This window comes from Pelmatolapia mariae, linkage group LG16_19, assembly GCF_036321145.2.
Source record: "Pelmatolapia mariae isolate MD_Pm_ZW linkage group LG16_19, Pm_UMD_F_2, whole genome shotgun sequence".
Classification (NCBI taxonomy): domain Eukaryota; kingdom Metazoa; phylum Chordata; class Actinopteri; order Cichliformes; family Cichlidae; genus Pelmatolapia; species Pelmatolapia mariae.
In genome coordinates this window covers 55,949,969-55,973,302 of record NC_086241.1, presented here as the reverse complement: position 1 = coordinate 55,973,302, position 23,334 = coordinate 55,949,969, and the positions used below count along the sequence as shown (strand labels likewise).

The 23,334-nt window shown below is 40.6% G+C and overlaps 2 protein-coding genes across 2 annotated transcripts; both read right to left on the bottom strand.

Moving 5' to 3' along the window:
* Nucleotides 1-8,948: 8,948 nt before the first annotated feature.
* Nucleotides 8,949-14,415, bottom strand: si:ch211-266g18.9 (transforming growth factor-beta receptor-associated protein 1). Its single transcript, XM_063499554.1, has 11 exons — nucleotides 13,731-14,415; nucleotides 13,379-13,573; nucleotides 13,054-13,208; nucleotides 12,441-12,523; nucleotides 11,963-12,304; nucleotides 11,750-11,807; nucleotides 11,516-11,659; nucleotides 10,565-10,699; nucleotides 10,347-10,488; nucleotides 9,837-10,258; nucleotides 8,949-9,737 (listed from the first exon to the last, which is right to left on the bottom strand). The coding sequence occupies exons 1-11, from the start codon at nucleotides 14,413-14,415 to the stop codon at nucleotides 9,594-9,596; spliced, it is 2,505 nt and encodes an 834-aa protein (XP_063355624.1). The 3' UTR covers nucleotides 8,949-9,593.
* A 977-nt stretch (nucleotides 14,416-15,392) lies between these two features.
* fhl5 (four and a half LIM domains 5) lies at nucleotides 15,393-17,501 on the bottom strand. Its single transcript, XM_063498491.1, has 6 exons — nucleotides 17,488-17,501; nucleotides 17,111-17,290; nucleotides 16,764-16,938; nucleotides 16,186-16,355; nucleotides 15,825-16,011; nucleotides 15,393-15,681 (listed from the first exon to the last, which is right to left on the bottom strand). The coding sequence occupies exons 2-6, from the start codon at nucleotides 17,270-17,272 to the stop codon at nucleotides 15,530-15,532; spliced, it is 846 nt and encodes a 281-aa protein (XP_063354561.1). The 5' UTR covers nucleotides 17,273-17,290; nucleotides 17,488-17,501; the 3' UTR covers nucleotides 15,393-15,529.
* Nucleotides 17,502-23,334: the final 5,833 nt, after the last annotated feature.

Here is a 23,334-nt window from a genome sequence, read left to right as displayed (position 1 = left end):
CTCTGTAACCTCACAGACAAGCGGTTTGCTTCATTGAAATTAGACTAATTATATTCCACACCTCTACACACGCATTTACTCTAAGCTGTACTTTCACTAGCCATTATCTCTTTAGTGTTTCATGACTGTGAAACACCCTCTTCCAAATTAAAGGTCGGAAATGTGCCAGAACCTTACATTATAAGCAGGTTTTTTCTGAGAATTAAAAGCTGCCCAGTTGCTCCAGTCTGTCAGTCTGCACCAGTTTGACATCAGCCGCCAACTGAGAGCTTAGCTTAAGCTGCAGACTATGAAAATCTGTCTTTTCCCCTCAGCCTGTGCAGAGAAAGCGGGAGAGCTGAAATGTGCTTCCGCAGACATTTTAGGATTTCTGCCCTGTGATGAAATGCAGCGATAGACTCTAAATGTCAGTAATCACCTGGGGATAAAGAAAAGAGACTGTTATGTGTAGTCATACAGAGGTGCACAGACTTTTTGTCAAAAATATTTTCAAATCAGGTCCTAGCTGGAAGGTGTGCTCAGCTTTTTCAAATCACATCCATTACAGAAAACTCAGTTTGTTCATCATTCACACAAAGTATTCTTTTTAAAAGTTGGAGGTTTCTGTTTTTATTCATGATTTGAGATAAAAAAAAAAAAAGGATGTATCTATTACTTTGTAATAATGTAAGCAGTGTCTTCAATTCATAATTCAGCTATTAATCAGAGTTGGCACTCTGTGCATGTGCTCTATGTAAGATTAGGCGACTCAACATAAGCCATAAGAAGGAAGCTTAGATGATACAACACAGACCGGTTTGTCTTTTTTCTCGTCTAATCTAACATTCACTAAAGTTTCAAGACAAAGGGTTGGAAATATATAAAGCAGTTTTTGCCACAGGTTATAAACACAGTGTGCAAATGCACTACCCTAGATTTTATGGGCTTTAACAACAAGCCCGCTCTGGTTTACTCATACATATAATAGTGGCTGTTGCCATGGTTTTGTTGCTTCGTTAAGCAACATGTTAAGCATACACAATGTTATGTTATAGAGCTGAAAGTTGGTTTTGGTGTTTAGACAAAGGAAAGCTAGAGAGCTTTATTTAGGATGCTGTGATTCACTGTGCTTTTCCCGCAATGACGGCTGCTCTTTGATTTACATCTGGACCCACGGAGTTTGAGCAGATGCTGAAAGCTATAGTGGATACATCATTCACCAAATAATCCATCACTGACAGAGTACATCGATGACCAGACGATAGGCCAGAAAAAGCTGAAGGAAGTAATTAAGTAGTGTTATACTTAAGTAACTAAATCTACAAACCTTTTAAAAAGTTCACCTAAAAATGTAGTGATGAAATAAGGCATCAGTTAAGATAATTTAGCTTCTTTGCTTTTTTGAGAAAATCAAATCCCTAATCTAAAAAAATTAGGGATAAATATATTTCTGGTATTCAAATTAATAGTTTTCTAGTTAGTTTTTGCATTTTGTGAAGTAATAGATAAAATCATGGTGAAAAGAAAGGTTTTACTTGTCAGTACAGTACGTCATTTTTAAAAAAATCACCTGGTCTTTACTGAGTTTTAAAATTAGGCAAATAAACGTCCCAGAAAGTTCATCTCAGTTTCAGATCGTGTAAGGTGAAGTTATTATTTAGAAAAGTTGGCACTTCTGTAATATTTTTTTTTTAATTATCAGGCTGAAATATCTTTATTTAACACATTGGCTTTAGACTGAAATAAAACTGCTCAAGTGAAATTTGAAATTTATCTGATTTATACCACATTTTAAAAAGCATATTGCTTTCCAAGACCAATAAGCAGACTTTGATAACACAATACAAGCTACTGTTCACAGAAAACGTCAAGTTAACAACTAAATGAAAAGGAAAATTGGACACTACAACCCAAATTAATGATTTAAAAAAACACTTTTTACGTGTGCGTTTTGTTTTTTTATGTCCGAGTACATGTTGTACTCTTTGAGAATTCTTTGCGTTTTTTTAGATGCAAAGTGATGCTTGGTCACTCTTGAAATACTCTCAAGTATGGGTATGTGTTGGTGCATGCGACCACAAACTGCAGAGATTTTGTGCTGTTTCACATCAGCAGAGAATCGGGTCGTGAAAGACTTAATGAAAGCCTTGAAATAACCTTCTCTCGATGCCTGCGGAGATGTTCGATCTGTAGAAATAGAATTGTAATTCTATGCTTAAGTACAATATACCCCTAATTTGTCAGTGCTCTGATTGGAGCTTTGATTGCTAAATATAAGTTTATGATAGGTCATAGGATTTTTTTTCTGCTGTAGCGCTGTGGAGACTTTTCAGTAGATTAAATGAGGTCTTTTGGGGTGAGTATTGTATTTCATTCTCCCCTTGGGATTTTATTGTGTGGGTTACAGTAAGTTCAGTCCTTGATAGCACAGGCAGAGTGTTTCAGACTCCAAGAGACGATATTGGGGCTGTTGGGACAATTTTAACTCCTTGGCCTATCTGTTGTGGTGAAGGGAGTGTTTATATGTGGGGAAGATTGGTGCTAACTGTCTAATTAAGTATGGCCTTACGTTTCAGCGTTCCCAGGGTACAGTAACAGTAACTTGATGTAGCACATGCTCTGTAATCAGTAATGTCAAAGACCACATAAGGCACACTCTCACAGATAAATCTTCAATGTGGTGCAGAACGCACGTCCCCTCTTTTGTTGGAGCTTTAATTATGTTTCTTTCACACAGAAAAGGCCATTTTTGTGGGACTAAATTGATCACCTCCAGCTTGTTCATCTTATTTGTGATAAAGTTTATTTATATGAATCAGGTTTTAATAAAGCAGTTGGCCCAACCTGCAGTTTCTCGCCAGCTTTTAGAGTACTCAGCAGATCCTTTTGCCTCTGTTCCCAGAGAGCCAAATGGGCCACACATGAAAGTTGATAGACCTGGATGTGAGACACAAGCTTCTAAATTCCACAAACCAGGTGGAAGGCCACAGCTCGACCCCATGAGCTGAGTACTTAACTCTCCACCTGAAGTTCTCTCATTAGAAAAGAGCAGTGTAAACACATGCAGCTGCCAAACAGCTTACACTTTCCAAAACCCAACTCTCATTCTTCATCCAAAATTGAGCCATTAGGCTCGCAAAGTACACATCATTAAGTTAATGCCAATTAAGTTGTTTCGGAATTTATCTATTTATGGCTGACTTCAGGTTAATGAAAGAAGTGTTTGAAAAGGCTTTCTGTTTATTTGAAAGTGGGGTGGGAAGGTGGATTGAAAGATATCTTTATGTTTTTATCTTGTCTTTGTTGATTTAGATTTATGTTATAGGGGCAAAGCAGTTTAAAGCAGACCATGAAACTGATTTGCTGAAGTGTTTAACTAAATGTTTTACTTGTTTATATGCTATTTTTTATTTGCAGCGATATCCACAACCAAGGCTTCAAAGTATTATCAATAGTTTTGATGCATGAAATGACAGTTTGCACCATGAGAGCCAGACCATCCCCTCAGCAGCTGGTGGAGACCAAAACGAGAGCCTAAAGAAATTCTGGAGAATTATTTACTCTCCAAGCTCTTCTTTTGATCTTATCCCTTTTCTGTCAGGATAATCCCACAGTGCTTCCATATTATTGAGGTCCAGGCTCTGGGGAGGCCAGTCCTGACTGATAATGTTCCACTGTGTGTTTTCTGTCCAAGTATGTTTATACTCAGGGGTGCACATAAGTGGTCCGCAGGTGCGCATTCACTGTCAAAATAAAAGACGCGCACCAGATAAGAAGTTGCAACACGCATTTGCGTACATAAGATTTTCTGGAGGAGGACAGACATTTGTTTAGAACTCTTAAAGATGTTGAAGAAGCTCCTTTAAGCAATTACTTTGGTGTTCCTCCACCTCAAAGAAATGTCAGAAGGAGTCCGAACCGCAAAAGAAGCACGTATTCTCGGAAAAGTGGTTGCAGGAGGTGAGCTGGCTTCAAACAAATGATGAACGCACAGAGATTTGGTGCAGAATATGCCGTGAAAATCCCACTCTAGCGGACAAAAACAGTGCCTTTTATATGTACGCAAACGCGTGTTGCAACTTCTTATCTGGTGCGCTTCTTTTATTTTGACAGTGCTTGCGCACCTGCGGACCACTTATGTGCACCCCTGTTTGTACTGCATTGGCAGTGTGTTTGGGAGCATTGGCTGTAGAAGCTGTTGCCAATCAGATGCTTTCCATACGGTATTACATTGTGGATGAAAACCCGGTGCTCCTTTTCTGCATTAATTTTCCCATCGATTTTGTCAAGATCTCCAACACGACTGGCTGAAATGCAGTGCTAAACCATGACAGAGTCTCCACTGTGTTTTACAGTGGAGACTATTGCACATGTCTGACCTCATCCGTAGATGTTGATGAGAATTTGAAACAAAAATGTCAAATTTCCATTCATCACTGATAAGACTTGTTTCGCCCTGATTTTCAGTCCAGTTCTTATTTAATTTTTAACACCTCGGCCTTTTCACCCTCTTTCCATTCGTTAAAAATGGCTTCTTGACAGCCACTCTCCAGACCTGATGAAGCTTCAGCGGACAGTAGGTGGATCATTTGAAAAGCCAGATGTATCTCTCACATTCTGTGTCAAGAAAAAGCCTATTTCTTTAGGAGATGACTTTCAGACACTGTTCAGTGTCCTGAGATTTTTTAAGGTCACACTGCATGCAATGCTGAGATAAGTTTTCGGCTAATAGCTCTTTTGGAATCACCTTGTTGCTGCAAAAATTGTTTTATGTCTATCAAACTATATTATCATTGGGATTTTTCAGACTCAACTAAAGAAATTGGAGCAAATGTGTTCTTAAGAACCCCCCCCCCCATAAAAACTCCAAAAAACAACAACAACAAAAGAAACAAATAAAAAAAATAAAAACATTCATCTGAAAATGGTCATTGGAAACAAAATAAGAAGAAATGAGGGGTGGTTCAAGACATAGTACTGCATATTTGTTCTGTATCACCTGGTTGTATAAAAAACAAAATATTTGTTTACATTATACATGGTGGTTTGCTTTAGTTAATGGTGGGAGTATAAAAGTGGGTGAGCTTAAATTGCTTATGGACTCAAAAGTATGCATGCAGAACGCAGGTTTTTGATATATAAAACACATTCAGTTCTTCCCCATTTCCCCTAAAATAATAATTATAATGATGATAATAAACTCACTGTTCCCTCTCAGTTTTTGTACCCCTGCAAAATATTGGTGCAGTCCCTTTACCAGTTTCTTATATTTTTATTTAGTTCTTAGGTAAACTAATTATCTTGAGGCAAATAGCTCAGAGTTTAGCAGCAAACATGATTATTATGAAAGTTATTAACAAAATTGAGATATATCATAGCTCCCTTATAAAAATACTTAAATGCTGAGTGAGGTAAAGAGAAACAGCCCGGGCCTTGTAAACTCTCTATATGACACAGTATGATGCATATAACCCATGCCTTGGAGCAGCAGGGCAGGGTGGGTGCTTGTGGTCACTGTCTCTGCTCTCAGTGTCTCCAGTGGGCCCCCCTGCACATTTAACCCAGTGGCTTTCTGCCAAACCCCAAGGTAGCACGCAATGAAAATGAGAGTGTTGCCTTAGGAGTTAAAAAAAGTTATGCTTTGATCATCCTCTTTGGCTGTTTATTCCCATGCTTGTTCAGCTATATCTACAGAATTAGTATTGCTGGGTAAAATGGGACTTTAAGTGCAATCGTTTAGGTTTTCTGCTACCTTACCATTATTGCTACCAAAAAGGTTACAAATTGAGATTCTCCTTGTCTCTTGTCAACCACCAAGCCTGAAAAATACGTCATGAGGGACATGATACAGTAATTTGTGGTTTTGGCTATAAATATGATGCATGATACATAGAGAAACACAGTATATTCATTTTCCCCAGAGGCTTTGTTAAGTGAGGTACCTGCTGCAATTATCATAACTTTAAATATATAATGTTCCACAGAGTCTTTTTTTAGAGGTGTTGCCAAATTTAGGAGTGCACAGAGATATCGTCATAACTTTTAAGGTAATTAACAACTAATTTTCTTAAATATTGAAGCAATTAAGAAAATAGATAGCTGGATAAACAATTCACTTCACTTCAACTTTATTTATATAGCATGAAATTAAAACAACAGTTGTTTCCATCAATCAATCCATCCATTTTATTCCACTTATCCTTCAGGGATCAACCTGTCCCAGCTGCCATTTCAACCATATATATTTAGTTGTATTATTTATTGTATTATTTAATTTAGTTTAGTTATTGTTCTTACTGTCTTGGAGCAACTGTGACCACATCATTTCCTCAGGGATTAATAAAGTATTCTGATTTTGATTCATAGGGTGCGAGACAGGGTGCACCCTAGACAGGAGGCCAATCTGAGGAAGGGCTCAGTTGCCTCAAGGCACTTTATAGTGTAAGGTAAATGTATAACCCTACAATAATACAGAGAAATCCCCAGCAATCAGAAGATCCCCCCTATGAGCAAGCACTCGGCAACAGTAGGAAGGAAAAACCCCTTAAAAGGAAGAGATCCCCAGCAGAACCAGGCTCAGAGTGGGGCAGCCAACTGCCATGACTGGTTTGGGGTGAGGGGAGGACAAGTAACTAATTTAGTATTAAGGCAACAGCTTAATCTTTTTATTGTCATTTATGTACGTTTCTACCGAGATCACTCAAAGAAATTATTACTCCTAGGAAGCAAATACAGAACTTATCAAATATATAGATCAGGATTTATCACGGCATACAGAGATAAATGCAGAAATAATGCTCCTATGTTCCAATGCCAAACTGCAATGCAGTTCAGCATGATAAAAGGCTAAACTCTTTTCTAGTCATGGTAGCAGAGCTTAAAACTGATCATGTGTTTGGCTAGTTGAGTGTCTGGAGCATCAGCCTAGTGGATAATCAAAACGCCCCCCAAAAAGTACTTTATTCTGAAACTCATGAAAAAAATGGCAAAAATAGCCTCAGAACGATGGATTTCATAGTCCTACAAGGTTACACAGCCGCAAAGATAGGCTCCTACCAGAAAAGAACAAAGTGGGAGGCCCCGCTGCACAAATGAGACAGAGGGTAAGTAAATCAGTCTCTAGGTCGAGACAGAGATGCCTCACAGGTCCTTAACTGGCAGTTTCATTAAATGGTACCCATTATGGCACAATTGTGTTGGTGTGCAGAGTGGTTGATATTGTTGTGTGAAAACTTTTGGCAGTTTACCCTTCTTTTGAGGTACATTGAGACTATGATTAAACTCACACAGAATGGTGCACCAGACGCTCCGCTAGCAGAATTTATTGCGTCTTTAATCAGCAGTTTTCGGAGTGACGACTTCTGAAAATGGGCCTGTGTATGTCTGCGGAAATTCATAAATGGTTTATGAAGAACGATCTCTTTAATTACTGTCAGTTTCAACATTTCTGATCAATATTTATGTCATATGCTACATTTTTTGCGTGACCTCAAACTTCGTGTGTGAGGACAGACATTTTTTAAAGGTTTTTTTTTGTCACCTTAATATAGGATTCACATATAGCAAGGGGACAAAACAATGTCAAGTATATTTTTAATTAGCTAAAAACAGTGTTGGAGAGAGAAAAAGTCCAAAACAATGTACACAGCTACATGCAAAAATCCAGACATCAGACAGTTCTTTTCCTCCTTAAGTTTAGAAAAGCAAAAGCAGAAAATGTTCCTGTTTTCCTCTCTCGTGCTGACTTTGTGGTGACATGGATATTTATAATGGGAGACTAACGTCTGGATATTTACCACTCTTTCCTCCATAACTGCTGATGTTTGTATCCAATCCATTCCTCTTTTATGTAAAATGACCATCAGTGCCATCCTGGATGATCCAGGCTTGCACCAAATTGGAAATATTACAATAATTTAACTCATTTTAATGCACAGAATGTTCTTTCTGCAGCCTTAGTTTATGTGGAAGAAGACGTATTCATACTTGTGCCTGTGTATTTTTACCTTGTGGTTACTTATGGCTATTGGTCAACACAATCAAAGTGAGAAAAACATTTTTTGAGGTACAGCATTACCACAAGTGCTCAAAACAGCATTAATGGTCCCTGAGGATATCCGTGAGAAGGAAAGAAGTGGACGTAATCATGGGCCCAGGTCCACCCAGTGGTTACTGGTCATCAGCACAACCCAAAGATCACCCAATGACATGGAAGCAGCCCTCCCTGTCTGTCTATATAAGCTGAGAGGAACAAGTAAGAATCGGGGGGGGGGGGACGACACTCATATCTTTCAGCTGTCCATCCAAGATTGCTTAAGATATAAAACTAAATGCGTAGATTTTTAAAATTATAAGGAGCCGATATGAAGGAGGAGATGTGGCAATTTTCCTGCATCCACATGAAAGCAAGAAGTTAAAAATACAGTTTTTTGGGGTCTTGTGAGTCACGCCATTTTTATAAGAGCCTGAAGTTAAATATATCCACCCAGGGTGACACTTTTCAAGTTAAAGCTTAAGTCAAGTGTATTATTCGTGTAGCCCTTGATCCTAGCTAGGCTCCAAAACGCTTCTTAATACCAACATTGTGGAACATCAAATGAACTTTAAGACCTTCAGTGAGAACAACGAAATCCCCCCCCCCCCCCCCCCCCCCCCAAATTTATCTGCACTACAATTAGTCACTCGGCTCCAGCTGAAACCTTAAGCAGTCCAACCACATGCCCGAGTTAGTGTTACTGCTGCTTTAGGCGTCTCCTGAGCTCTTATCTCAAAATGCATCAGAATAAAGAAATTATGGTTAGCCTTAATGACAAAATTACAGCACAAACAGACAAATACCTTATGACTTTAATGATATATGTTTAAGTGTTCAGATGATTTCCATGCTGTACATGTGGACGCACTGGAGTTTGTGTGATAGTTTTTGGAAGCTCTCTAATGATACAGGGATGATGCTGGAGAAAAAATATTCTATAGATGGTGCAGACATGTCATTTGCTTGCTCGTAAAATTAGTTTATTAAATTAAAGTGACTCAAAACTTTGACCACAGTGTTTACGTTCCAGTTTTAAACCTGCAATTGTGATTTCTATTTCAGGGTGTAATAAACGTATATTAATGCTTGTGCTGAATAAAAAAAGTCTCCCACGTGCAGCCTCTCGGTTGTTGACTGTCTATTTCCAGCTCTGTGTAGACAAATATACACAGTGGAAACCATGATGGCAGGGATGTATATATACAGCAGTGGAGGACGGCCATATTCCTTCTGGTCATCAGGGTGACCACAGGTGGTTTCCATGTAAAATACCACTGTCTGATCAGTGAATATACACCCCTGAGGGTTTTTCTCAATTGACTTTATTGCTCTTGCTGTCTACAATCTGTCTAAAAATGGTTGCCTGCAAAAAGTGCAGTGCTTGTTCTTTTCCAGTTTGAATCCCTTTATTTAAACAATTTAAAAAAAAAAAAATCTTAGTAGCAAAGTTGTCCTTGACTTTGATTCTGGTAGAGTCTGGCTCTATGATCAGATCAATCATCAGGTTGGAAGCAGAAATGTAAAAAATGAATGAGATTCTTAAAAGTGCAGTAGGAAAAAAAAAAGTCTGAGTCCATTGTTATAATGCAGAGTAGCCCATGCAGCTTATGTGCACCACCTCACCTCGCAGGTTACGGACAAAGTGTGGTTCTGTAAGTTCTCTCTGGCAAACTCTGCATTTCTGCTCCTTGTCCACTCTGAACTTTGTTTTTGAGGCCTGCATCTGCAGACGAGAGAGTAAAAGTGCAACAGGGCTCATAAAGAAAAAGGAGAAATTCAGTGTTCACTGCAGTAAAAATGTGAACTGTATCATTAAACTCACCCAAGTGACCTTGTGCCTTAGGAGCTCCGCCCGGGCCAAAGCCTGTTGCAATCTCACCATCTGCCTCTGGTGGAAGGTTTCCCTGAGGGATACGACTAAAAACTGCGAGACCAGTTGAACAGACCAGGACTCAGGAAGGAGCTGGAGTACCTTCTCCAGTGCAAAAACCTGAGGTTGGCTGTTAAGAAGATCCACAGCTGCGCCTGTGAGATCCTTGGAGCTCAGGTAGATTTGGAGAAGAGTGAGCAGGAGGACCTCCCTGAATTGTGAGTCCTGGTCCTGGGCTGCCCTGCAGCAGTAGGCCTCTGCAGCCTGGAGGTCTTTCTCCTCGTGTACAAGCATCTGCAGTGCTTGGTAGTGTTCACCAGACCTACCAAGGAGAATGGCCTTTTCTGGGTGTAGGGTTGTTGACTTTACTCTGTCTGCAATGAGTTAAAAATCATGACGTTTACTTTAATTTGCTGCTAATTCCACAATGATTTATTTTAATACGCACACTAATTCACGCACCATACACTGTGGAGATGTTATAGAATTTGGACTCCCATAGCAGCTGCTGCAGCTTCCCTCTGGTCACCCTCACTCTTTCATCTTCCTCTTGCAGCATCTGAGTAACATATGCCAGGGCCAGTCGGTTGTGATGGCTCTCTTCCTGGGGGCAGATTACATCAATCATGTCTGCACATTTAATTTAGGTTATTAGATTAAGGAGCTGTTGGTGTACCCACCTCGCTATTTAAATCATGGATTAAGTACTCAAGATAGAAAATCAATGCCAGTGGAAACGTCTCCAAGAATGTGAGGACATCTTGTGTTTCAAATTGACCATCTGGTGGGCGCTTGATGAAAATCTGCACACCTGTCTTTATCAAATAAAGTAAAATGTATTAAATCACTACAAATTGGTTTATAAGGCAATTTCTACAAAAAAGGTGCTGCTGTTTAGAGCTGTTGACGTACACAGTCGCAGATACATTTATATTCCAATAATCTTATGGGATTTATTGGCATTTAAAACATAAAAAAACCTTTGGCTCTGCCACTGACTTTATGTTTGACAAATTGCTGCCATATGAGCACACAGTGGCCTTTGGTTTTTCAATCATATCTACCACACCCTCGTCAACTGCAGTTTCATTAAAACAAGATGATGACAGCCAAAATTATCAGCTCAAGGCTTCAAAACAGGAATACATAAATCACTGGTTGATGTCCATATATATACAGTATGGTTTATGTAGACCAGAGACAGATTAAAGGAAAAAAAAAACACCTCAATGTTTCTTAGTAAGGCATGGGAGTGGGGCCATGAATCACCTCAGCAGCTTTAATGCAGTTTACCATGTATTTATTTAGCATTTCTTAGACTCTGATGGAGGGATGGAATATGATTCTTTCTAAAGATAACCCCTCATTTGGTGTTTTGATGATAGTGGTTCAATGCACTACCAAACCTTAAAGGTCACTGCAAGTGATTCAGACAGTTACATATGTATTTAACCATTGAGTGACTCTACTGCAGATGAAGGTATCAACGTCCTGGAAGAAGCTGTTCCACCAATCAGACAAAGCAATTCAGATTTTCCTTTAATTTGTCACTTTTCTGTATCTGCAATACATAGTTATATTGTACAACTCTGCCCTCTGCAGTTTGGTAGTGAGAAAAATGAAAAAGGCACCTCTTGGTTTCTTTGTAAAGTCCAATCTGCAAATGCCCACACGGTGTCTTTGTCTCTGAGCTGACTGAGAGTCGCCACTATGTGTCCATATACATCTGAGCAGGAAGAATCTTTACACAAGCCATCTGTAATCTTCACCCAAGTCTGGAAGAATACAACCAGTTAAAATACACTGCTTTCATACATCAAGTTTGTGTGAACATATGTGATGGTTTTTTTGGATGGGGGGTGTACCTTTACTGCATCAGTGTGCAGCCCGTGGCTTTCGTAGAGGGAACCTAAAGCAAAAAATCTGTAGAAAAAAAGAAGTCAAAATGATTCTCAAAAAGTAAATTATCTGAAACTGTTCTTTTAAAACCAAAAGCATGCTTGTGTCCTAAGCAAAATATTCGGATTTATAGGTGTGATTTCAGATCATTTGTATAACTAATAATGATTCATTTTCACCTGTGGTGTTGCTCCAGAACTGGGACACAGAGGTCCAGACTGCACTTATTGGGAAAAGCAACAAGCTGTTGGAGTTTTTCGCCATCGTTCATTTCTACATACAGCCTGAGGAGGGTGCTGTCCACTTCCTTACTGCACTTCAGGCCTCGCTCTGTCCCCCTTACTGCTCTGAGAAAATCTCCCAGGAAGGCCAGGTAATGATGAAATTTGTTTCTGTCCTCCTTCTTGAGCACCTGGAGATCTCTGCCCTTGTTTATTTGATCAAGATGAGATTGAAAGTCCTCACTGAGACACATATCTGGGTACAGACGGATGATTTCTCTCGGGTCCAGCTCACCTTTACTGTTCAAGTGGGTAATAAGTATACATTTATTCATATGGAAGAAGCAGAAAGTACACATCTTTAAAGCAGTGTTCTGAGATTTATTTAGCATGTATTTTGGAGTGTTTTGTTAGGGGAGACGGAGTTTGCTCTCACATGAATAGATCTTTGGCTTGGGAAAAACCCTCCTGGTAAAAATGAGCAAATCCAGCCAGGCAAGTGATGGCCTTCTGTAGCTCCTGCGAGGGGAAAATAGTCTTATTTTTAAACCAGGCACATATTGTATGAGCATATTTAACGCACCAATATGTGAACTGAAATAACTGAGGCAGAAGACACTGTGACTCTCTTGAGGCTAAAATGTTACACTTCAAGAAAAACAAGTAGCAGAAAAATGGGAAATGTCTATGATTCATGATTGTGTTAATTAGCCTCTTCATCTTTAACCTGTAAGATGAGATGTGGCACAGATTACGCTAAAAGTCAGTTGCATTCATCGATATCGAATATACCTGCGTATGCTCTCTGTAAGATAACAAGTCTATGCTTTGACAGTCTGATCAATGGTAAATTCAAACCATATTATGCATTGCCAGTTGGGTTTGTAATGCATGAATCTGAAAGTCAATATGACTGTACAAAGCAGCCGGAGCTACAGCAGCAGAAAGTAAAAGTAAAAGATTTGGAGGCTACCTGATAACGCCAAAGCTATATTTTTAAATCAGTGTGATGTTTGCATCCTTCAGCGTGCCTATAAATTCTGTTTCACCTTGTATGAGTCAAGTGGATGACGGCTTTGAGCTCCTTCCAGCAGCAATAAGGCTTCCTCAAACCTTTGGTGCCTTACAAGTGCCTGGATCTGCTCTTCGAATGGCACCGGGCTCAGGCTGAAAATGTCTCTCTCTGTGAACACTAACACACCATCTGAGGGGACATTTGCTTTTGGTTTTTAGAAACTCTCAGAAGGTGCAAGAATGACTGACTGAATTAGAGCAAACTGAGACAAACATGACTACGTCTTTTAAAAACAATAGTAGGCTCTCTGTGATTAATCTGACCTGGATCAGATGAGAAACTGATGTCGCCTGATTTACCTGAAATTGAAAGTAGACCCCTTGCTCCAGTGAGACTCACAGTCTGTTTGCGTTGCTGATCCAACATGCTGTAAACAGACAACAGTTCGGGCTGCAGGCTTAGGACGTAAGGGAAACATGCCCCGGCTGCCAGCACCTCCTGAGGCCACTGCAGGGGAGGGCGCTGGCATATCCCCGTCTTCATCACAAACATGCCTGAGGGATGAGAATGGAGAAATGATATCTTGGCAAAATAAATATCCTCTGGCTAGATGGATTAATGACTTATGAGTGATATGAAATGAGCTGTTTTAGAAGCTAAGAATAATGGCACATGAATGTAAAGCCTGTTGGTTATTTTGGCAGCTCTTACCCAAAAATTCAGGCCCATTCAGAAGGAATTCTCCTTCTCCCAGTGAGGTAACGATAACATTCTGCCTGCTGTGGTTATGAGGAAAGAGCTCCTCACAGCTCCCAGTCTGAATATCACAGAGGAGGTACCTGTCACTGGTGGCAAGACACAGAGTTGCACCATCCACTGCCAAGGCCACAGGGTCTTGGAGCAAAGAGACTTCCTTTACAACCTCCCACCTGTCCACTCCCACCACATGGATCCGGAGCACTTTCCTGCGGCTGGAAGACGTCACCATCTGCACACACGTCCCCTGCGATGCGAGCAATGAGTCGCACACCTCAAACAAAGACACATGCTGGATCTTTTTCAGAGCAGGAACAGGCTCTAAGGAAAACATGTTGAGGGCAGTAACGCTCCGGTCCCACAGGACCAGCAGATGGTTGAAAAGTGGGACTGCCCTCAGTTGATTTACAGAGTTGCTTGAGCCTAGTTTTCTTGCCCTACCTTCTCTGATTTTGGTCAGGCCAGGGCTCTTGTCTCCATTTGTGCTGCTTGTCAGAATGAGGTGTTGGACTGTTGCATCTTTAGTCCCTATGTAAACATTTTGGTCATAGCACTCAAGGCACTGGATGCAGGATTTGTCCTCTTTCGAGACTGCTCGTTTTTCATATATGTGAGCTTGTCTGAAGGCACTAAAAGCCATTGCAAAAAAAAGTATTGATGTTGAAAAATGGGATGCAGTTCAAGCAGAAGAAAAAGGAGTTCTTTCAAAAGTCACTGATATATGCTTAAATCAAAGCTAAACACAGTAAGATGTTCCTACCTCTCTGTTGTCCAAACTTCCTCTAATTCCTCTTCTAAGTTTATGAAGTGTAAAAAAGTTACAACTCCCCCCATGTGACTATATCCTGACAGGAAATCTATGTCAGCATTTTGTGCCGCTCATCCTGCCATGTGAGGACACTTACACAACTCATCCAACAGCCTCACCAAGAAAACCAACTTTTACAATTTCATGGTAAAGAAGATGGATATTTTTGAGGTGGCCACAGTTACGGCTTCTTGTGTTCTTGGTATGCGCGCAAGGGCTAAAGCGGTCACTTTGGTCAGTGGATAATGGACAAGCAGAAGCGATCTGCTGATCAAACCGTATGTGGTTTCTTTGAGTTTGTTTACAACGTCCGTGAGATGGGTGTGATGAGGTCAAGAGGCAACAGAAACACAGCAAGGGGGATTGTTTTATAGCAATGATTGCCCCAAGGATCACTGAGAGAAGACACTGTGGTCATAAAAACAGAAAAAAAAACCTACCACCGCAGCTATATCTGTTACAGTGAACTTTGTGCCCTTTGTCCTCACTATGGAATTTGAGTTAAATACAAAAGGCCCGGAGCAGATTAAGTTATGATGAGATGAACAAAAGCAGTACTAAAAAAGATCTATATGGCAAGACATATTTCACCTGAGGCAAATCCAAAAATCATGCATCATTTATTGTTTCTTTAGTGTGGATACGTTTTTATCTAGGCACAACAGATGTACAATAAACTGCATCAGACAGCTAATGATTGTTTTGTCATCAAGAAAAACTTACATGCCAGATTAACTTTAAAATCTGTGTGTGGGTGTGTGTGAGTGACATACAAGAGATAATGTCTTCTTTTTAAAAAAAACCCAAACACACCAAAATAATGACACTTGAAGGCTTTTTATGTGCAAGGCATTCTTGTGGGAGACTTTCCTAGATCCACAGTATTTCTATCAGACAGCAGGCGTTGTTGTCATTTGGGTAGAGCTGTGATCCTGGCATGTAAAGGTCATTTGTCCCTCCCGCAGTCAGTGCACAAAATGTTGTCACGCTGGGTGAGGAAGCCACGTCCCACCAGTGACACAGAGCACTGCATGCAGGTGAAACACTCACTGTGCCACTGGCGTTCCTCAAAGGAGATGTACTTGGCTCCTGCCAGACCTGCACGCATCAGAGAGCCATGCATTTATGTCAATGTGAAATCATTACATTGTGTTGCTAACACTCCCTAGACAACACAAACTTAAAGGCTTAAATGTGAGGAGCAGAGCACTTGCTTGGTATTAGATTAAATGAAAACTCACTAGTAATGGGCTTGGTGCAGCCCACACACTTCTTTGCGTATAGGTTGCTGAAGCACTCCAGGCAGTAGGGGTAATTTTCTCTGGTGGTGAAGCGCTGGCCTGACAGCTGCTTTCTGCATCCAATGCACAGAAAACACTCGCGGTGCCAGGGCTTCTCTTGGTAGGTCACCCCACCTGTTGTGATGGCCTAGAAGAAGCACAAGCAAGAGAAATAGAGCGCTCAACAAAAAGAGACATACAGTGCTATTCCCATTTCTTCCCTTTATTTTCCTCCCTGCAGTGTGACTAACACAGAAATGCCAGAGTCAGGGGGATTTACTGTAGCACTCAATATACGTAATCCACTCAGCTGTAACCCTACCTTCTTACAAGCGGAGCACTGGTATGCAAACTGCTTCTCGAAGCAGGCCACACAGAAGTAACCGGTGTCTTTAGGGATGAAGGACTTGGTTCCTATTGGCTGCTGGCAGCGGTGACACAGGAAGCAGGTCTCATGCCAGCTGTTCCCCTTGTATTCCATTTTGCGGGAACCTGGCACACGGGACGAGAGCAGCTTAGTCAGCATATGGTCCCTCTATGACAGAAACACACCACGGCCCAAAGCTGGCCTGCTTTGTCTGCAGGGAGGGGATGATGCAACTGAAATAATCTTGGAAAGAATTTTAGGCAAAGGAAGAAATTCTAGTCTTTTGAACTCTTTTTTTTTTCAATAAGAAATAAATGTGTGTAATAAAAACCATGACTATTTGTTAAATTTACATTTTCCCAGGCATATCTTTTTGTTCATTGTAGCTTCAAGGTCGATACTGTAAGAGGTTTCACCAAGTCGTTGCTGCCTTATCCTTAAATTTTAGCCATGACCTCTGAATATATATTTAACACTATATTATGATCTAGCTTTCAGGTGACATTATCCAGTACCATCATCACTGCATGTACCTGGCATGATGGTTTTCTTGCAGGTGGTACACTTGGAGGAGTAATCCTGTGCATGGCACTCAGTGCAGAGCAACAAATCATCCTTGGCAGCAAAGGCCTTTTCCACTAGAGAACGGCTGCACTTGCCACACTTGAAGCACTGTTCGTGCCAGTGACGATCCTTATAGGAGAGATCCTGCAAATATTTTGCATGTGATTATTATTGATGTTCTGTAAGGCTAATGGTTCATTTAACAGCTCTAAAACTGAAATCCATCCACATTTCTCATCTACAGACTCAAACCACTAACCTCACATTCTCATCTCGCACTACACTGTTCTCACTGTCTACACTGTTGCTTCCTTACCTTGCAGTTACAGCCGATTGGTAAGGAGCATGCCTCGCAGCTGTTAGCGAACAAGTTCTCGTAGCACTTAGTGCAGTACTGCGTGTCCTCTTTCATTATGTACTTCTTCCCCAGCAGGGAGTCTTTGCAGTAATGGCAGTCTAAACGCTCGCTGGTGGGCATCTTGTTTGCTTTTCTTAGCTGCAGGTCAAAGAGAGCAGAAGGAGAAAAATTGAACAATAAGGAAGAACAGAAGAGATGGGGAAAAGTAATAATAGTCCAGGCAAGTTATCCTCTTTCTCATCAAGCAAGTAAAGAGGACAAGCAATTTCCCCTTCTTTCAAAATTAATTTCAAGGAAAAAAAAAAAAAACAGGGTTGTATTAAAGAGTTCTCTACCTCAGTTGATTCAGGGTGAGGATGAGACTGAAGCCAGGGACTGCAGAGGCACAGGGATGGGGCAGGGATGAAAAGGGGTCAAGCAGGATTATGGGGTATCCACTACGGGGGCTCTTCTATAAATACAGGCCCTCTTATTAGCAGTGATCTCCGGGGAGAATGGGCATACTTCACTGCATCGTTCTGCACCTTTTAAGGGAGTTGATGGTGCGCTGATCTCTAAGCCTTTGGACTGATTTAATCTTTGTTGTCTCATCCCCTGAATGCAAAAAAGCAGAGAGATTTGCAACTTTAGCACAAGAAGATTACTGTTGGGAAACATGACTGACCACCATATAAATAATGTAAGGCTTCCAAATCAGTTTCACATGTATACAGACAATACATTAAAAGAGAAGATTTGAGCTTGAAAATGCTAAATCTTTTCGATACACTATTATCAGCTTGGACAGTGGTACCACAGCAGAGATAGTTAGCCATTTGGATGCTGTAACATGTCTGGACACACTTGTGGCCTTTGTCAGTGCCTCCTACACACACAAGCAGTTGCAGATGGCTTATGAGAAGTAGGTGCCAGCAGCTTTGTGACTGCCAGGTACTGAACTATATTGCCAGGACCTCTCAGTGGCTATTGAGAGCACCTTGGCAGCACTTCAGAAGGGCGAAGCTGCGTGCTTGTGGGCCTTCAATCCATCCCCAGCAAAATAAGAGAGGAGGAGCAGTAATGACAGTTTAAATGGTGACCATCCTGCTAATAGCGATACTCTTGTTACTCCTCTCGTTCTTTCCTACCCGTTTAAACATTTAAATTCACCTCCATCTTTGACTGACGGTCGACTAATTGCATTTGAATCATGGAACATATGCTCCGATCAGTTTTCCAAAGGATCAGGGGAGCAGACATCTTCATAAAAATAGCCTGGGAAGACCACCAGCCCGACCCACTGGTTTAATCCCTCACACACACACACACAGAGGAAGGTCAGTGACGGTGATGAGGCTGACAGGAATGCAATTTTGTGTAGATGAACTCTATTCCCCTTTGTCTTCTCTCTACATTAACTCCAGTAGCACTCCTTGTGAAGAAATTCATCTAGAATTACACTCTGGTACTAAATCCATTTTGGGATCAGCAGATGATGCTGGTACATGGTTTTGCAGTGTATGTAGGCGGTATCTACAAACCTCTGAGGGATAATGTAACACCATGCTATTTTTTTTTACCTACCCTATACGTGTTATGTTAGGCTTTAAGCACAAAATAACAATTTCATGTCAGTAATTCAGGCAGGTTTTCTGTAATATATATATTTCTGATTTCAAGTCATAGCATCCTTCAGGTTCTTCTTAATTCTAAGCAGATCCACTGGATTACACCAAGTTGTCTGGTGCTCTGGATTAAGTTATCACTGTATTGAATCCTTGTCTCCCGCTGCTCTTCATAGCAGTGGCTGCAAATCAAAAAGCCACACAAAATGTAAACAAACCAAGCAACCCAACTGTAGGACCAGTGCGGCCACTGCCTTGCGAAAGCTTCTAATCTTTGTTGCATTGCTTCTCTGTATGTCTGTCGTCATGTGACACGCAGGCAGGGAGGAGGTGACCTATATTCTCCAGCAAACAAAAACTCTTACTCCTCTCCCTGAGTGTGTTGGCATAATATGAAAACCATGAGAAATAAATTGCATGTCAACCGCCAGTGTTATTCACTGGATATTAAAGCGGAGATTATTGTTTATTGCAGCTCTATCTGATAATCTGTGCAGGCATGGTTGTGATTTTATTATCGCGGCTTTGATTTGTATCTGATGGGAAGCAGGTGCTGGTTGTTGTCTCTTGGATTATTAACTTCTAGAGTAGACAGCGCCAACTCTGCCAAGCAAAAAGCTTGCTGATCTTGCATATTCCTTTTTGCCCGCATAATCCTCTGAAGTCAGCTAGTGGGCAACTGCCAACAGATTTCTTATGTGGCCTGTCAAGCCCCAATAAATAGGCCTTTATTTGACCTGGACTCAGGTGTCCTCTTATCTTAATGTATTCAGGCTTTACAATAATCAAATGATCGCGGGGAAGAAGAGAAGCATTTGCTTTGGTGACTCCTTTGAGGTGGTGACTTGTTGTAGACTGAGACAGATCAACACGACACAGTTGCATCTCTCTGAAGCACAAAAGCCTCACTGCACCAAAGCTGACAGCTGGTTGGCATGGTGATGACAGCATAAGTGGGATCCATTAGATTGAGATGAGGAGCTGCCCCAGTAGTTAATAAGTGGACTCACAGAAAGCTGCCCTTTGAGCAGGCCTCTGTGCTTTTCTGCCATGTGGAGAGTCTGCTTTCAACACAATATTTCCAACTGAACAGGATAGCCACACTGGGGGGTCGCCAGGGGGAGGACGATACAATCTACTAAGTCTACAATCTCACAAAACATTACACCCCTTCAGGGAGGCCTTGTGAATGCCTGGGTAATGCCTTCACCAACTCTGCTCCTCAATCCCCACTCTAGTTCTCACCAAAGTGAGTCATGGTATGAGCAAGTGACAAGATGTGTTACAGAGCCAGAAATCTGATCGCATTACTAAAGAGGAGACAGAATTGTCACCTCTTAGACATGTACAGCCGGAGACTTTGTAGAAGAAGGACTTTGCCACAACCCATTAAAATGTTCTCTGATGGCTTGCCTTATTTTGTGTTATTTGGATCAGCTGTAGGTAAAGTTAGCGTTTCACTTCGAATGACGGTGTAGCGCGAAACATTAGAATTTTTGCATGCATTTGGAAGTAAGTATTTAAATTCTAACATGCCTTCTAGAAAGCTTCTCTTCTTTCTTCTGTGTTCGGCAACACCGTCCTGTAATGATAGCTTCATGCTTACTGAAAGACAAGCAGTGAAGGATAAATAAACAAGTGTAATGTAAACATGCTCCAGATTCTTAGACAAATATAAAAAAAACCACACACTCATTAGTGTGGTAGGAATTTAAATGTTTAAAAAAATAGCTGGTGGAAAATTTTGGAACTAATTAGGTTAATTGGCAACACATCAGTGTTGGTATTGGGTGTTGGTATTGGGTATCTTAGAGAGGCAGAGTTTCTCAAAAGTGGGCAGAGGTTCACCAGTCTACAAAAAACTGCATCTACAAATACAAAACAGTTATCGTCTAGACTGCATAATATCATCAAAGTATTCTGGAAGAATCTTTTGGAGAAATTCTCAGATTAAACATTTTCAGTTTTCTGTGTTTTATACAGTGAAAATGTGGATTTGTGCGATTTCCTAATCACTATATTCTGTTTTTATTTACAGTTTACGCAGCTTCCAATTTTGGAATTGGGGTTGTTAAAAAAACTAGGATAGAGGCTAGAAGGAAGATGAAATGCAATGCAAAGTGCAAAGTGAGTGATAATTACCTCCAGGTACAAGTCATCTCTGATATGACCATTGTGAAATGTTCTGTATTGTGTGCAACAGAGCAAATGTGAAATCTACAGTTAAGGACAGTGACCCTTGTCTGAGGCACGGTCTTGAGTTCTTCAAACTGGAGTGACAATCTCCCCACCACCGTCTGAACTTTCACATTAATCCCCAATTGACATGGATGGATTATTTCTGCCACTGATCCCAGCAACACACACAAACTTATCCTACATGTTGACCTGTGGCGTTGAGTGGAGGTACTTGACAAAACTGTGTCATCTCTGCGTGGTGTATTGGATGACTGGAAATACCAAAGTGCCAGTGAGGATATGGGGTAACTAACAACAGCCGGAAGATTGATTTGTAACCACCACAACACTCTCTTGTCCCTCTCATCAATCAGTTATCAAGGCTTTTGGATGGCTATTTATACCGCCGCCTGCATTACATGGCAATGTAGAACAGTGTGGGCATTGAGTGTGGAAATGACATTTGATATAGATGCAAGAATGCACATTAGGTAGCATCCTGCAAAATATTTCAAGCCAATTCTCATTTTTAACTTGAAAAATTAGAATGTTGATACAATATTTATAAGACAAATTTGAAGGAATAGTTAGGAAATAAGCTTATTTGCTTTCCTGCCAAGATGCAACTGATACAAATGTCATGTCTGCGTAAACGCTATGACACTACGCAGCAGGTGTTTAGCCTAGCTTAGCTTAGCATAGTTACAGGGGAAACAGCTGTATGGGGATTAAAAAGGTATTTGTTTAACCCCATTTAAAATGGCTGTGCTGCTTTTATAGAGCTCAGCTTCACTACAAGAGTTTGTTTGTTTTCAATTTTTATGCTAAGTTATGCTGGCTAGCCGGGTTTATAATTATAATAATAATAATAATAATAATGTATACTTTATTAATCCCTTAGGGAAATTATTCCTCTGCATTTAACCCATTCACTCAGTGAAGCAGTGGGCAGCTACCAATCCAGCGCCCAGGGAGCAGTGTGTAGGGACAGTACCTTGCTCATATAGAGGTGGATTTCCAAATGTGTAAAAGCAAGCATCATGTTTTTTTCAGATAGTTTTAGCATAATCCAGCCATTCTTTGTCATGTAATACATTATGAACGGGCATCTCTGGACAAAAGAAGAAAAAATCATTCGTTTGTCCAAATCTTTATTTTCTTTTTGACACTATCAGACATATACAGTAAAACACAGCAGCTGGCAAGATACAACGATGGCGAAAAAAAATGAACTGACTACTAACGGATTTTTTCAGTGAACTGGCCTCAAATGGTACCTTCTGGAGAAACAACATCCCACCTAACCCCTAACACTACAGCGTTTTTTTAGGGAAACCAGGTCATATAGCATCTAGAGAATTACTCTCCGGTGCAGCAGCGATCCACGAACAAATTTAAACAGGAGGATAGACAAGCCAAAGCTCCTTTTCTTTGTTTTTGTGCAAAAAAAAGAAAAGAAAAGCAAAGAGAGAGAACATGAAGGAGACAGAAGACACCCAAAAAACAGATAAATAAAAAAAAAACAATTCCTGTTTCAGTTCACTACATTGTTTAAATGCAGGGTCCACTATAACATTTGGAACAATATTCCATAAGAAAATAACTGGTTTTATCCTATTTTGCATCAGTGGACACATCAAGGATGAGGTGTAGCGCTATATTTAAAAAAACAAACAAACCGAGAATCACATTTTCCATATGCAGACACTTACTCCCAAACAACACTGTGGTATGATGATTATACAACAACATAGATAACCTTGCAGCAAGCATGAAAACAGATCACATCTTTCACTGTTTTCTTCACATGGGAGCCAATTTCATTAGATCTTAGTTAATACTTACTTTACCCATATGTCAAAGTCTGCCCGAAACCATGAAACAATATCAGTCTATATATCTGAAGTCTTAAAGTGGGATGAGAGTGCATCACTCAAATAAATAGCCTAATCAAATGGATATACTATGTGCTCATTAAGTGCTCTTTCTACTTAATGCAGTCAGTCAGAAATGACAGATTTGTGTGTGGGAGTTTCATATTGCAGTACAATGGCTCTGTGCTGTGCTATCATCATCATCCACATGGTATCCAAAACACTGTGACAAAAATACAAGAGACAATAAACAATTCACAGCAATATTAATTAGCAACCTCCCTCTCACATAACAGTGACACCTTCTGTCGGATACCACCAGGGTAAAGCTCTCCAATTCAAATCTACAAATGCATAATGACCATCTGTCTGATGGTGCGTGCCTGAAGACGTTGGAAATCCGAATTTTAGAGTTCCCAGTCGGAATTTGAATCTGGAGCACCTCCTCAAGTGGAATTTCCCTCTCAGATAGTTGGAGCAGCCCATGTAGACCGCAACTAAGGGTCCATGATGGCGGCATTAAATG

Bases quoted from the DNA above. Each gene is read 5' to 3' on its own strand.
- si:ch211-266g18.9 (XM_063499554.1), bottom strand. From the start codon at position 14,415: ATGGCTTTTAGTGCCTTCAGACAAGCTCACATATATGAAAAACGAGCA. The intron at 12,524-13,053 runs GTGAAACAGAAT...TTCCCCTCGCAG, and splicing joins ATCCACTTGACTCATACAAG to GAGCTACAGAAGGCCATCAC. The intron at 11,660-11,749 runs GTACACCCCCCA...GTATTCTTCCAG, and splicing joins TGCACACTGATGCAGTAAAG to ACTTGGGTGAAGATTACAGA.
- fhl5 (XM_063498491.1), bottom strand. From the start codon at position 17,272: ATGCCCACCAGCGAGCGTTTAGACTGCCATTACTGCAAAGACTCCCTG. The intron at 16,356-16,763 runs GTACATGCAGTG...CCCGTGTGCCAG, and splicing joins CAAGAAAACCATCATGCCAG to GTTCCCGCAAAATGGAATAC. The intron at 15,682-15,824 runs GTGAGTTTTCAT...TGATGCGTGCAG, and splicing joins CTGCACCAAGCCCATTACTA to GTCTGGCAGGAGCCAAGTAC.